Below are 12,509 nucleotides of genomic sequence, written 5' to 3'. Positions count from 1 at the left end.
TCTCTCCCCCCCCCCCACCCCCACCCCCACCACTCTCTGTCACTTGCACTCTCTGTATCCCTCTCTCTCTCTCGTTCACTCCTTCTCCCACTCTTCCTTCCCTTAAATCCACAGCCGACTGGGATGTCGAAGTTCCTCCTGGGCTACAGCGGAGCAGTTGCCAGTGCAGTCTCATTAGCTGTAAGTGAATGTGACATTCCCCGCACGGCTGCGGTAACCATTCCACTCCCTGCGGGCCTGGGGCGAGCCGTTAACAGGCCAATGATTTGATGCTTATAGTTACACAATAAAACAAACACTAATTTTGCAATAATGGAAGGGGATTTGATAGATTAATTATAGATAAGCAGCGTCCAATGCGTGGACGGCAGTAACCAGGGAACGTTAGATTAGATAATTGCCATAAGAACCAGAGGAAATATTTCTACAGTGCAACCAGCCATTAAAATACCTCCTGCACTGCTAGATGTCACAGAGTGATACAGCATGGGGCACAGGCCCTTCGGCCCAACTTGCCCGCACCAACCAACATGTCCCATCTACACTAGTCCCACCTGTCTGTGTTTTGCCCATATCCCTCTAAACCTGTCCTATCCATGTACCTGTCTAAATGTGTCTCAAATGTTACATAGAAACATAGAAACATAGAAAATAGGTGCAGGAGTGGGCCATTCGGCCCTTCGAGTCTGCACCGCCATTCAATATGATCATGGCTGATCATCCCCAATCAGTATCCCATTCCTGCCTTCTCTCCATACCCCCTGATCCCTTTAGCCACAAGGGTCACATCTAACTCCCTCTTAAATATAGCCAATGAACTGTGGCCTCAACTACCTTCTGTGGCAGAGAGTTCCAGAGATTCACCACTCTCTGTGTGAAAAATGTTTTTCTCATCTCGGATATTATGTTATGTTATGATAGAACCTGCCTCAACTACCTCCTCTGGCAGCTTGCTCCATACACCCACCACCCTCTGTGTGAGAAAGTTGCCCCTCAGGTTCCTATTAAATCTTTCACCTCATCTTAAACCTATGTCCTCTGGTCCTCGATTCCCCTACTCTGGGCAAGAGACTCGATCGTCCACCCGATCTATTCCTCTCATGATTTTGTACACCTCTATAAGATCACCCCTCATCCTCTTGCGCTCCAAGGAATAGACACCCAGCCTACTCAACCTCTCCCTATAGCTCACACCCTATATCTAGTCCTGGCAACATCCTTGTAAATCCTCTCTGCACCCTTTCCAGCTTGACAACATATTTGCAGTTGTACGTAACGAGCCGTTGGAGGAGGTAGTTGTGGCAGGTACCATTGCAACATTTAAGAAAGATTTAGACAGGTACATGGATAGGACAGGTTTAGAATGATATGGGCCAAACGCGGGCAGGTGGGACTAGTGTGGATGAGGCACGAAGGTCAGTGTGGTCAAGTTGGGCCGAAGGGCCTGTTTCCACGCTGTATTATGACTATATGACTATCTTCCAACCTACCTCAGTGTGGACCTTGCACTTACTCTAACACTGTAACACTATGTTTTATATTTTTCTCTTGCACCACCTGTGTACATAGTATGATTTGACTGGATATCACCCAAATAAAGATTTTCACCGTATCTCAGTATACGTGACAATAATAAACATAGACAATAGACAATAGGTGCAGGAGTAGGCCATTCGGCCCTTCGTGCCAGCACAACCATTCACTGTGATCATGGCTGATCGTCCCCAATCAGTACCCCGTTCCTGCCTTCTCCCCATATCCCCTGATTCCACAAGCCCCTAGAGCTCTATCTAACTCTCTCTTAAATCCATCCAGTGACCTGGCCTCCACTGCCCCCTGTGGCAGGGAATTCCATAAATTCATTCGGCCCTTCGAGCCAGCACCGCCATTCAAGGTGATCATGGCTGATCATTCCCAATCAGTACCCCGTTCCTGCCTTCTCCCCATATCCCCTGACACCGCTATCTTTAAGAGCCCTATCTAGCTCTCTCTTGAAAGCATCCAGAGTACTGGCCTCCACCGTCCTCTGTGGCAGAAAATTCCACAGACTCATAACTCTCTGTGAAAAAGTGTTTCCTCGTCTCTGTTCTAAATGGCTTACTCCTTATTCTTAAACTGTGGCCCCTGGTTCTGGACTCCCCCAATATCGGGGGAACCTGTGTCCTGCCTCTATGAAGACGGAGACACAAGAGACTGCTACAGGGTCGGCTGTTGGACCTCCCGAGGCTACCACAAATGTGCCGTTCCGTCACCTCCAGTTGCCGCCCTACCACATCCGCGCACCGGAGCCGCCATCTTCCACTACCTGAGCCAACCATGGAACTTAAAGGCACTTTCCAAAGGTGTGGAAGTGAGTTCTCGGACAGTTCGCAGCCTCTTCAACTTCCACCGCCACCACCTAGGAAGGGTACCTTGATCTTACACGCTGTCAAAAAGGCATACAGAGGCGCAGCGGGTAGAGCTGCTGCCTCACAGCGCCAGAGACCCGGGCTCCATCCTGACTATGGGTGCTGTCTGTACGGAGTTTGCATGCTCTCCCCGTGACCTGCGCGGGTTTTCTCCGGGTGCTCCCACACTTCAAAGACGTACAGGTTTGTAGGTTAATTGACTTCAGTAAAAATAGTAAATTGTCCCTAGTGCGTAGAATTGTGCCAGTGTGCAGGGATCGCTGGTCGGCGCAGAGTCGTTGGACGGAAGGGCCTTTTTCCACGCTGTATCTCTAAAATCTAAAGTCTGAATACAATACCACTGATGGCAAAGGCAATAGTTCTCAACTCATTTCCAGAATTCCTTTCATGATCTCGCCTTTAGATCAAGCCCGCGATGAAGCTTGGAGCCAATTAGTGCTAATGAAACCCAAATTGGACAGCCCTATACGTTACTGCTGGATAAGTGGCGTTTGATACGACTACTGATAACACTTTCCATTGTTGTGATAATGATTGAGAATGGACTGCTTGGGCAATAATTCGCCCAATTCCATTTGTCCTGCATTTTTGGTCGCAAGACGTACCTGGGGAATTTTTCCACTTTGTCAGGCAGATGCCAGTGTGTCGTAACTGCATTGGTGGAGTTTGCCCAGAAACACGGCAGGTTCTGAAGCACAAACCCTCCGCTGGATTGCTGACTGGTTCCGTCGACTTGGCTTATTCAGTTCCCCTGACGCCTTCTTGACGTGGCGCAGAGTTAATCAAAGTTGCTGAAGTTGAACTTGGGTTGCTTTCTCTGCAATGCCAGAGGTTGAGGGGGAGACCTGATAGAAGGCCCTGATTGTGGGGAGAGCCGCTGTCAGGCAACGGAACCGTCCTCTCATCAGCTGGAGAGCGGCCCTGACCTCCCATCTCAAGAGTCAAGTCAAGAGAATTTATTAAAAATAATAATAATAATAACATTTATTTCGGACTCAAGGTCCAGACAAGGGACAACATTACATAAAAATACATTGCATATAAAAACATCATAAAATACATATAAAATCTTAGTATATCACTATAAAAGCATCTCTGGAATTCTTTGCCACAGGCTAGTTCATTGGCTATATTTAAGAGGGAGTTAGATGTGGCTAAGGGGATCAGGGTGTATGGAAAGAAGGCTGGTACGGGATACTGAGTTGGATGATCAGCCATGATCACATTGAATGGCGGTGCAGGCTCGAAGGGCCGAATGGCCTACTCCTGCACCTAATTTCTATGTTTCTATAAATTATATATTAAAAAAAACACAATACATAAATTAAAATCCAGAATAAAAAAGAATGATCAATGTTCGACAACGTGACAACGATACCAGCGTCTCCACAGCTGGGATTCGTAGCGTGTGGTGCTAAACCGTACGTTTGACAAGGCCACAATAATTACATTTTTAGAATCATTTATCCTGCACATTAATTTATATATATGATTTCTTCAGATAGCTTCTAAAGTACTGACTCCTGCAGCCACAAACATGTTACTAGCACTACAACCTCTAGGTTGCCTTAGCAGTGTTCTAATGGCATCATTATAGGACACCTTTAGTCTCTGAATACTTGTCTTTCCATAGTTCGACCACAGGTGCGCAGTGTAAAGTGGTGTGCAGTATGCTCTAAATAGCGACATCTTCACCACATCTGCACACGCACCAAACTTCCGCAAGAGAATATTCGCCTGTAATACAGCAGGCGTCGTTGCCTATAAATATCCTCATCATCTGTCATTTGTTCTGTAATAATATGCCATAGATATTTTACCTTATTACAGACACTAAGATTATTGTCAGACAATTTAAAATCAGGACATTTTAGACATTTATCCTCTTTGGTTCTACAGATCATAACAGCATTCTTACAAGCATTATATTTAATGTCATGTACCACACCATACACAGAACATATAGTAAGGAGCGGCTGGAGACCAGCGCTAGATGGACTAAAGACCACAAGATCATCTGCATACATAATATGGTTCACTAAAATATTACCAATCCTGCACCCAGTATTACAGGCTCTCGATCATCAATATAAAGATAAAAAAGGACTTAGGCAAGGGGGAACAAAATTCCCCCTTGCCTAACACCATTGCTAACCCCAAATGGGGCTGAGACCCTATTGCCCCCATTTTATTTGGGTGGGCATACCAGTAAGCCACAATGTATTTAGGCACCCCTCTTTGACTCATTTTCACAAACAGCTTTTTGTGATTAGCACAATCCAAGACTTTGGAAGCTTCATTAAAGCACATAAGGATTGAAGAGTTTTTGCCTCTATATTTGTTTACAATCTCCTTTAGGGCATATATGCACCTCAGTGCCATGTTTAGCTCTACAACCAAAATGGTTATCTGTGGAGTTAATAAATCATTTACTCTCTCCAGCAGAACTCTTTCAGAACTCTACTGCAGTTGTACAGGGTCTTGGTGAGACCACACCTGGAGTATTGCGTACAGTTTTGGTCTCCTAATGTGAGGAAAGACATTCTTCCCATAGAGGGAGTACAGAGAAGGTTCACCAGACTGATTCCTGGGATGTCAGGACTTTCATATGAAGAAAGACTGGTTATACTCGGTTTGTACTCGCTAGAATTTAGAAGATTGAAGGGGGATCTTATAGAAACTTACAAAATTCTTAAGGGGTTGGACACGCTAGATGCAGGAAGATTATTCCCGATGTTGGGGAAGTCCAGAACTAGGGGTCACAGTTTAAGGATAAGAGGGAAGTCTTTTAGGACCTAGATGAGAAAATCATTTTTTACACAGAGAGTGGTGAATCTGTGGAATTCAATGCCACAGAAGGTAGTTGAAACCAGTTCATTGGCTATAGTTAAGAGGGAGTTAGATGTGGCCCTTGTGGCAAAAGGGATCAGGCGGAATGGAGAGAAGGCAGGTACGGGATACTGAGTTGGATGATCAGCCATGATCATATTGAATGGCGGTGCAGGCTCGAAGGGCCGAATGGCTTACTCCTGCATCTAATTTCTATGTTTCTATGTTTCTAAGACTTTTGACAATATGCTGGCTAAAGCTATGGGCCTGTAATTATTTAGGCTGCCTACTTTACCAGCTTTGTCCTTAATGACCAGCACTAACAGAACAGACAACATTGAGTCTGGTAACAAGCCATGCATCATAAAGCCAGTAAAACAAATGGCAAGGAGAGGAGCAGTGTCATGTGTTCCAGATAGGACAATGAAATTCTTGCTTGCTGCAGCACAACAGAATATAGTAGGCATAACACAGAACAGTTCAGTGTGTCTATATCACATAGACCATATATATACACGTAAATAAACAGATAAAGTGCAATAGGCTGTTATAGTTCAGAGTTTGTTTGAAGTTGTGTTTAATAGCCTGATGGCTGTGGGGAAGTAGCTATTCCTGAACCTGGATGTTGCAGATTTCAGGCTCCTGTACCTTCTACCTGATGGTAGCGGAGAGATGAGTGTGTGGCCAGGATGGTGTGGGTCCTTGATGATGCTGGCAGCCTTTTTGAGGCAGCGACTGCGAAAGATCGCTTTGATGGTGGGCCGAACCAAACCACGATGCAACCAGTCAGCATGCCTCATCTACCTCACTGGAGACCTTTGAACTACGTTTAATCAGACGTTATCGGACTCTATCTTGCACTAAATGTTATGCCCTTGATTCTCTATCCATGCACTGCGACAGCTTGATTGTAATCATGCACAGTCTTTTTTTTGGAGGGGTGATCTTACAGCGATGAGTAAGATCATGATAGGAATAGATAGGGTAGATGCACAGAGTCTTTTACCCACAGTAGGAGAATCAAGAACCAGAGGAGTAAAACCATGCAACTCTTTGCGTGCTAGTCACGGAAGTAAACCCGCAATCACGCATTACAGTCGCTCCACTGCTTAAAATCTCTACATAGAAAATAGGTGCAGGAGGAGGCCATTCGGCCCTTCAAGCCAGCACCGCCATTCATTGTGATCATGACTGATCATCCACAATCAATAACCCGTGCCTGCCTTCTCCCCATATCCCTTGACTCCACTAGCCCCTAGAGCTCTATCTAACTCTCTCTTAAATCCATCCAGTGATTTGGCCTCCACTGCCCTCTGTGGCAGGGAATTCCATAAATTCACAACTCTCTGGGTGGAAAAGTTTTTTTCTCACCTCAGTCTTAAATAACCTCCCCTTTATTCTAAGACTGGCCCCTGGTTCTGGACTCACCCAACATTGGGAACATTTTTCCTGCATCTAGCTTGTCCAGTCCTTTTATAATTTTATATGTTTCTATAAGAACCCCCCCTCATCCTTCTAAACTCCAGTGAATACAAGCCGAGTCTTTTCAATCTTTCCTCATATGACAGTCCCGCCATCCCAGGGATCAATCTCGTGAACCTACGCTGCACTGCCTCAATCACAAGGATGTCCTTCCTCAAATTAGGAGACCTCTACTCCAACAGCAGCATTTCTTACCCTTTATCCTGTACCTGTACACTGTGGACGGCTTGATTGTAATCATGTATTGTCTTCTGCTGACTGGTTAGCACGCAACAAAAGCTTTCCATTGTACCTCGGTACACGTGACACTAAACTCAACTCAACTCATTGCAGTCAAAGGTGGACAAAATGCTGGAGAAACTCAGCGGGTGAGGCAGCATCTATGCAGCGAAGGAAATAGGTGACGATTCGGGTCACCTATTCCTTATTCACCTATTTAATTATTCACCTACTCGCTCCTCTACTCAATCTGACCTGCGCGAGATAACCACTGATGAGGTGTTTGCACGGTAATCAACCAGAACTAGAACCAGAGACCCTTCTTCAGACTCGACCCGAAACGTCACCTATTCCTTCGCACCATAGATGCTGCCTCACCCGCTGAGTTTCGCCAGCATTTTTGTCTACCTTCAACTTTTCCAGCATCTGCAGTTCTTTCTTAATCCTTGCAGTTGACGGCATCAATGCGATTCTGTTTAAGTCCCCATGTGAATTACATTGTGCGGGAAAGAACTGCAGATGCTGGTTTAAATCGAAGGTAGACACAAAACTCTGGAGTAACTCTGGAGTAAGCTTTTGGTATGCTAGCCTTTATAAATCAGAGCATTGAGTATAGAAGCTGGGATGTAATGTTAAAATTGTACAAGGCATTGGTGAGACCAAATCTGGAGTATGGTGTACAATTTTGGTCGCCCAATTATAGGAAGGATGTCAACAAAATAGAGAGAGTACAGAGGGGATTTACTAGAATGTTGCTTGGGTTTCAACAACTAAGTTACAGAGATAGGTTGAATAAGTTAGGTCTTTATTCTCTGGGGCGCAGAATGTTAAGGGGGGACTTGATAGAGGTCTTTAAAATGATGAGAGGGATAGACAGAGTTGATGTGATCAAGCTTTTCCCTTTGAGAATAGGGAAGATTCAAACAAGAGGACATGACTTCAGAATTAAGGGACAGAAGTTTAGGGGTAACATGAGGGGGAACTTCTTTACTCAGAGAGTGGTAGCGGTGTGGAATGAGCTTCCAGTGGAAGTGGTGGAGGCAGGTTCGTTGGTATCATTTAAAAATAAATTGGATAGGCATATGGATGAGAAGGGAATGGAGGGTTATGGTATGAGTGCAGGCAGGTGGAACTAAGGGAAAAAAGTTGTTCGGCACAGACTTGTAGTGCCGAGATGGCCTGTTTCCGTGCTGTAATTGTTATATGTTATATGGTTAACTCAGCGGGACAGGCAGCATCTCTGGAGAGAAGGAATGGGCGACGTTTCGGGTCGAGACCCTTCTTCAGACTAATGTGAATTGCATTTCTCTCCTCAGTTGCTACCTGACCAATTATTTCCAGTATTTTCTGTTTTTATTGTAAACTGTCTTTGCCTTTGGTTTAATAATATAGTGTCATTACTCGTAACTGATGTGATGACAATGTATTAAATTACAGCAAATTTGTTTGCAGTGCTTGCCTAAAGAATTGTAAATGATGCTACTTCTGTAAATTCCATAATTAACTGAATTTATCCTCATCATTCAGGCACTTGGTGTCATAACAGAAAATATCATTCATGGTGCTGCAGGTGTTGACAAACCAGTCAGCAATATCACAGTGACAAAACCTAAATGATCCTTATTAAGACTCTTTACTTCCACAACTGCTTACTTGCTAAAATTACTTGAAACATATAATTGTTAAGGGCTTGGACACGCTAGAGGCAGGAAACGTGTTCCCGATGTTGGGGGAGTCCAGAACCAGGGGCCACAGTTTAAGAATAAGGAGTAAGCCATTTAGAACGGAGATGAGGAAATACTTTTTCTCACAGAGAGTGGTGAGTCTGTGGAATTCTCTGCCTCAGAGGGCGGTGGAGGCCGGTTCTCTGGATACTTTCGAGAGAGAGCTAGATAGGGCTCTTAAAGATAGCGGAGTCAGGGGATATGGGGAGAAGGCAGGAACGGGGTACTGGTTGGGGATGATCAGCCATGATCACATTGAATGGCTGTGCTGGCTCCAAGGGCCGAATGGCCTACTCCTGCACCTACTGTCTATTGTCTATTGACCAAACGCAGGCAAGTGGGACTATTGTAAATGGGGCATGATGGTCGATATGGGCAAGTTGTGCCGATGGGCCTGTTTCTACGCTGTGTGACTCTATGAAGCTTAAGCCCAGAGATCCAGGAATAAGAATCGACAGAGGGCGCAGCATAATATGGCTACTCCACCACGGTTATGTGCTGTTGCTGGGAAGGCTAATGTCCTGGTGAGTTCTCCTCGGCGTCTCTGTGTCGACAAGAGGAATGATTAGCCTCTCCTTTTGTCCACTCATTCGCTCACTGCAGGAGGTCCATGTAATTGGATGTGTCAGGCTGGATAACCACACAATATGGTGACTAACTATGCCTCACATTCACAGCGCTGTTGATTGATCAAACTGTTGATAGGCGATTCCATTCTGGAGCCCACGAGCATGAAGGCCTTTATAACGGAGGGCTATTTCAATACATTATAGTCCTTTACATTAGAACATTTACTGCAATCACCCCCACTCAGGGAACTAAAACTCACTAACTCCAAAGGGCCTGTCCCACTTGGGCGACATTTTCGGCGACAGCCTGAAAAGAGGTTGTCGCGGCATGGTCGTGACGCGGCGTAACATGTCGTGACGCACCGTGTGTCTCGCTGCCGCCCCTGGATTTTGGAATGTTCAAAATCTTCAGGCGACATCTGGGTGTCTTATACACAATAGACAATAGACAATAGGTGCAGGAGTAGGCCATTCGGCCCTTTGAGCCAGCACCGCCATTCAATGTGACCATGGCTGATCACCCACAATCAGTACCCCGTTCCTGCCTTCTCCCCATATCCCCTGACTCCGCTACCTTTAAGAGCCCTATCTAGCTCTCTCTTGAAAGTATCCAGAGAACCTGCCTCCACCGCCCTCTGAGGCAGAGAATTCCACAGACTCACCACTCTCTGTGAGAAAAAGTGTTTCCTCATCTCTGTTCTAACTTACCCCTTATTCTTAAACTGTGGCCCCTGGCTCTGGACTCCCCCAACATCGGGAACATGTTTCCTGCCTCGAGCGTGTCCAAGCCCTTATCATGTCGTGTGCCCTGTCACACGCTGACGTATGCTGTCCTGTGGGTGACGGCCGGTGACCCGGGTATATAAAACGCCGACTTATCCATTAAACAGTTATTATTGGTCCTTAGATTTATTGTAGATAAGTTAATTTCCAATGTGATTATTATACTACGGTGTAAGCTTCTTGTGTTGTGAAGGCGGGTGACGTGGAGTGTCGCAGCTTGATGTGTCGGTAACACGGAGTGTGTACAACTTGACGGTTTTTAGGGCGTCAGTCACTGACGTTCGCAGTCGCTGAAAAAAAAACGCAAAGTGGGCCAGGCCCTTTAGACTTTATTTTTTCCTTCCTCTATGTTTATCATTTATCTTCTCACTTTCGGCCCTTGTGATGAGGCCTCTGTGGCTGTGACCGATCTATCTCTCCCACTGTAATTAGTTCATTGTGGTGAGGCCGCACTCTCGGCAACGGGTGTGAATCGGCAGCTGCCTGGTCCCAACAGGAGAGGGGACTTCAGGCTCCTCTCCATAGAGAAGCCCCAAGAAAATCAGTTTCCGGGCAAGCTTGCGTGAGATGTCACATGCGCTTGAAATCCGATCAAGGGGTTTGGGCGAGGATGGATAATAGTTTTGAGGAGAATGGGATCCGTTTAGTTTAATTGAAACTCCAGCGAGTACAGGCCCGGTGCCGTCAAACGCTCATCATAAGTTAACCCACTCATTCCTGGGATCATTCTTGTAAACCTCCTCTGGACCCTCTCGAGAGCCAGCACATCCTTCCACAGATATGGGGCCCAAAACTGCTCACAAAGTACAGGTATTTCTTCAAGCAACACCCTGGAAGAGGAAACCTGTCGATCCGGGCACCTGCTCACACCCGTGGTCCGGAGAGGAAGGGATCGGAGCCGGGACGGGGGGGCCGGTGACCAGACGGGCTGCGAGAGGGAGGTCGACGGGTGAGAGGGCCGCTAAAGGTCCCGCAGCATCCTGGGGCACGCCTGGACCAGGAGTCGCTCCAAGAGGTCGAGCACGTGGACCGCACGCGGCCTACAGCGGTGGAGCAGCGGCGGAGGGCACCACGGCTACTTGGCCAGGCCGACCCTGCAACGTTGCCTTGGTAACGGGCCTTCATGGTCAGGTCAAGATCCCTGCACATACAACAACTGGGACTTGAAAATGGCCCCAAACTGACGACTCTGTATACTGTCTCAGTGTACAGCTGCTGTACACTGCTATTCACTCCCTCTTCTCCCCTCTCCCATCGGACAAAAGGTAAAGTGTGAAAACGCACACCTCCAGATTCAGGGACAGTTTCTTCCCAGCTGTTAACAGGCAACTGAACCTTCCTACCACAACCAGAGAGCTACTATCTCTCTCATCAAGGACCTTTGGCTATCTATGATCGGACTATACCTTGCACTAATAGTTATTCCCTTATCCTGTATCTGTACACGGTGGATAGCTCGATTGTAATCACGTAATATCTTTCCGCTGACTGGATAGCACGCAACAAAAGCTTTTCACTGTACCTCAGTACATGTGATAATAAACTAAACTGAAACTGAGCTAATTTTAAGTAACTCCTGCATTCGTTTCCCCTCCCCCCCCCCTTCTCTCCCCCCCCCCCCCCCCCCCCCCCTTAATCCCACCCTAATCATCTTACTAGTTCCACTGTTCAAATTCTTGTATCCCTCTCGTTAGCACGTCCTTCCCAACCAACAATGGGCCATTGTGGGCTCCACCCTGCTTGTGGTCATCTGTTGCCCGCCCTGTTTTATTAGTTTAGTTTAGAGATGCAGCGTGGAAACTGGCCCCGCGGCCCACCGAGTCCGCGCCGACCAGCGATCCCCGCACATTAACACCACTCTGCACACACTAGGGACGATTTATCCCGGAGAAAACCCACGCAGGTCACGGGGAAAACGTACAAGCTCCATACAGACAGCGCCCGTAGTCGGGATGGAACCCGGGTCTCTGGCGCTGTGAGGCAGCGACACTACCACTGCGCCACCGTGAGGGGGGAAAGGTTTAATAGGGGCAACTTTTTCACTCAAAGGGTGGTGGGTGTATGGAACGAGCTGCCGGAGGAGGTAGTTGAGGCTGGGACTATCGCAATGTTTAAGAAGCAGCTAGATAGACTGTGCCACCTCTTCAGAATGTCGAAGATCCTTCGACTGAACTGAACGAAGTTGAGTTCAAAGTCTGGCAGCACCTCTGGGAAGAGTTTGTGAAGAGGTGAATGGGGCAGGAATCTGGTAGTAAAGGGCCTGTCCCACCAGCATGCGATTGCATGCGTCGAGCGTGACCAAACGTGGTGGCTTGAGGCGTACGGCCTCGCGGGGCCGTTCCCACTTCCAACCGCGGAGGCGTCTGGAGTTGTGCGGGGCTGGTCCCGACATCATACTCACCAATCAGCTGGGCAGGAGGTGGGCCGACTGAATTTGGACGTCGCACGGCGTCGGGCGGTGACGTCATCACGCAATGGCACGCCGGGTGGTGACA

General features: G+C 47.1%; 1 protein-coding gene across 1 annotated transcript in view; it reads left to right on the top strand.

Moving 5' to 3' along the window:
* The first annotated feature begins 96 nt into the window (after positions 1-96).
* sfxn5 (sideroflexin 5) overlaps positions 97-12,509 on the top strand; it is a 133,133-nt gene continuing 120,720 nt past the window's right edge. Inside the window, exon 1 of the mRNA XM_033035752.1 lies at positions 97-180. Within this exon, the coding sequence (XP_032891643.1) occupies positions 124-180 (57 nt within the window). The 5' untranslated portion in view covers positions 97-123. The remainder of the gene's footprint in view (positions 181-12,509) is intronic.

Source organism: Amblyraja radiata, chromosome 1 (assembly GCF_010909765.2).
Source record: "Amblyraja radiata isolate CabotCenter1 chromosome 1, sAmbRad1.1.pri, whole genome shotgun sequence".
Lineage (NCBI taxonomy): Eukaryota > Metazoa > Chordata > Chondrichthyes > Rajiformes > Rajidae > Amblyraja > Amblyraja radiata.
Note: the sequence above shows the minus strand (reverse complement) of the source record. Positions and strands in the feature narration are given on the sequence as shown.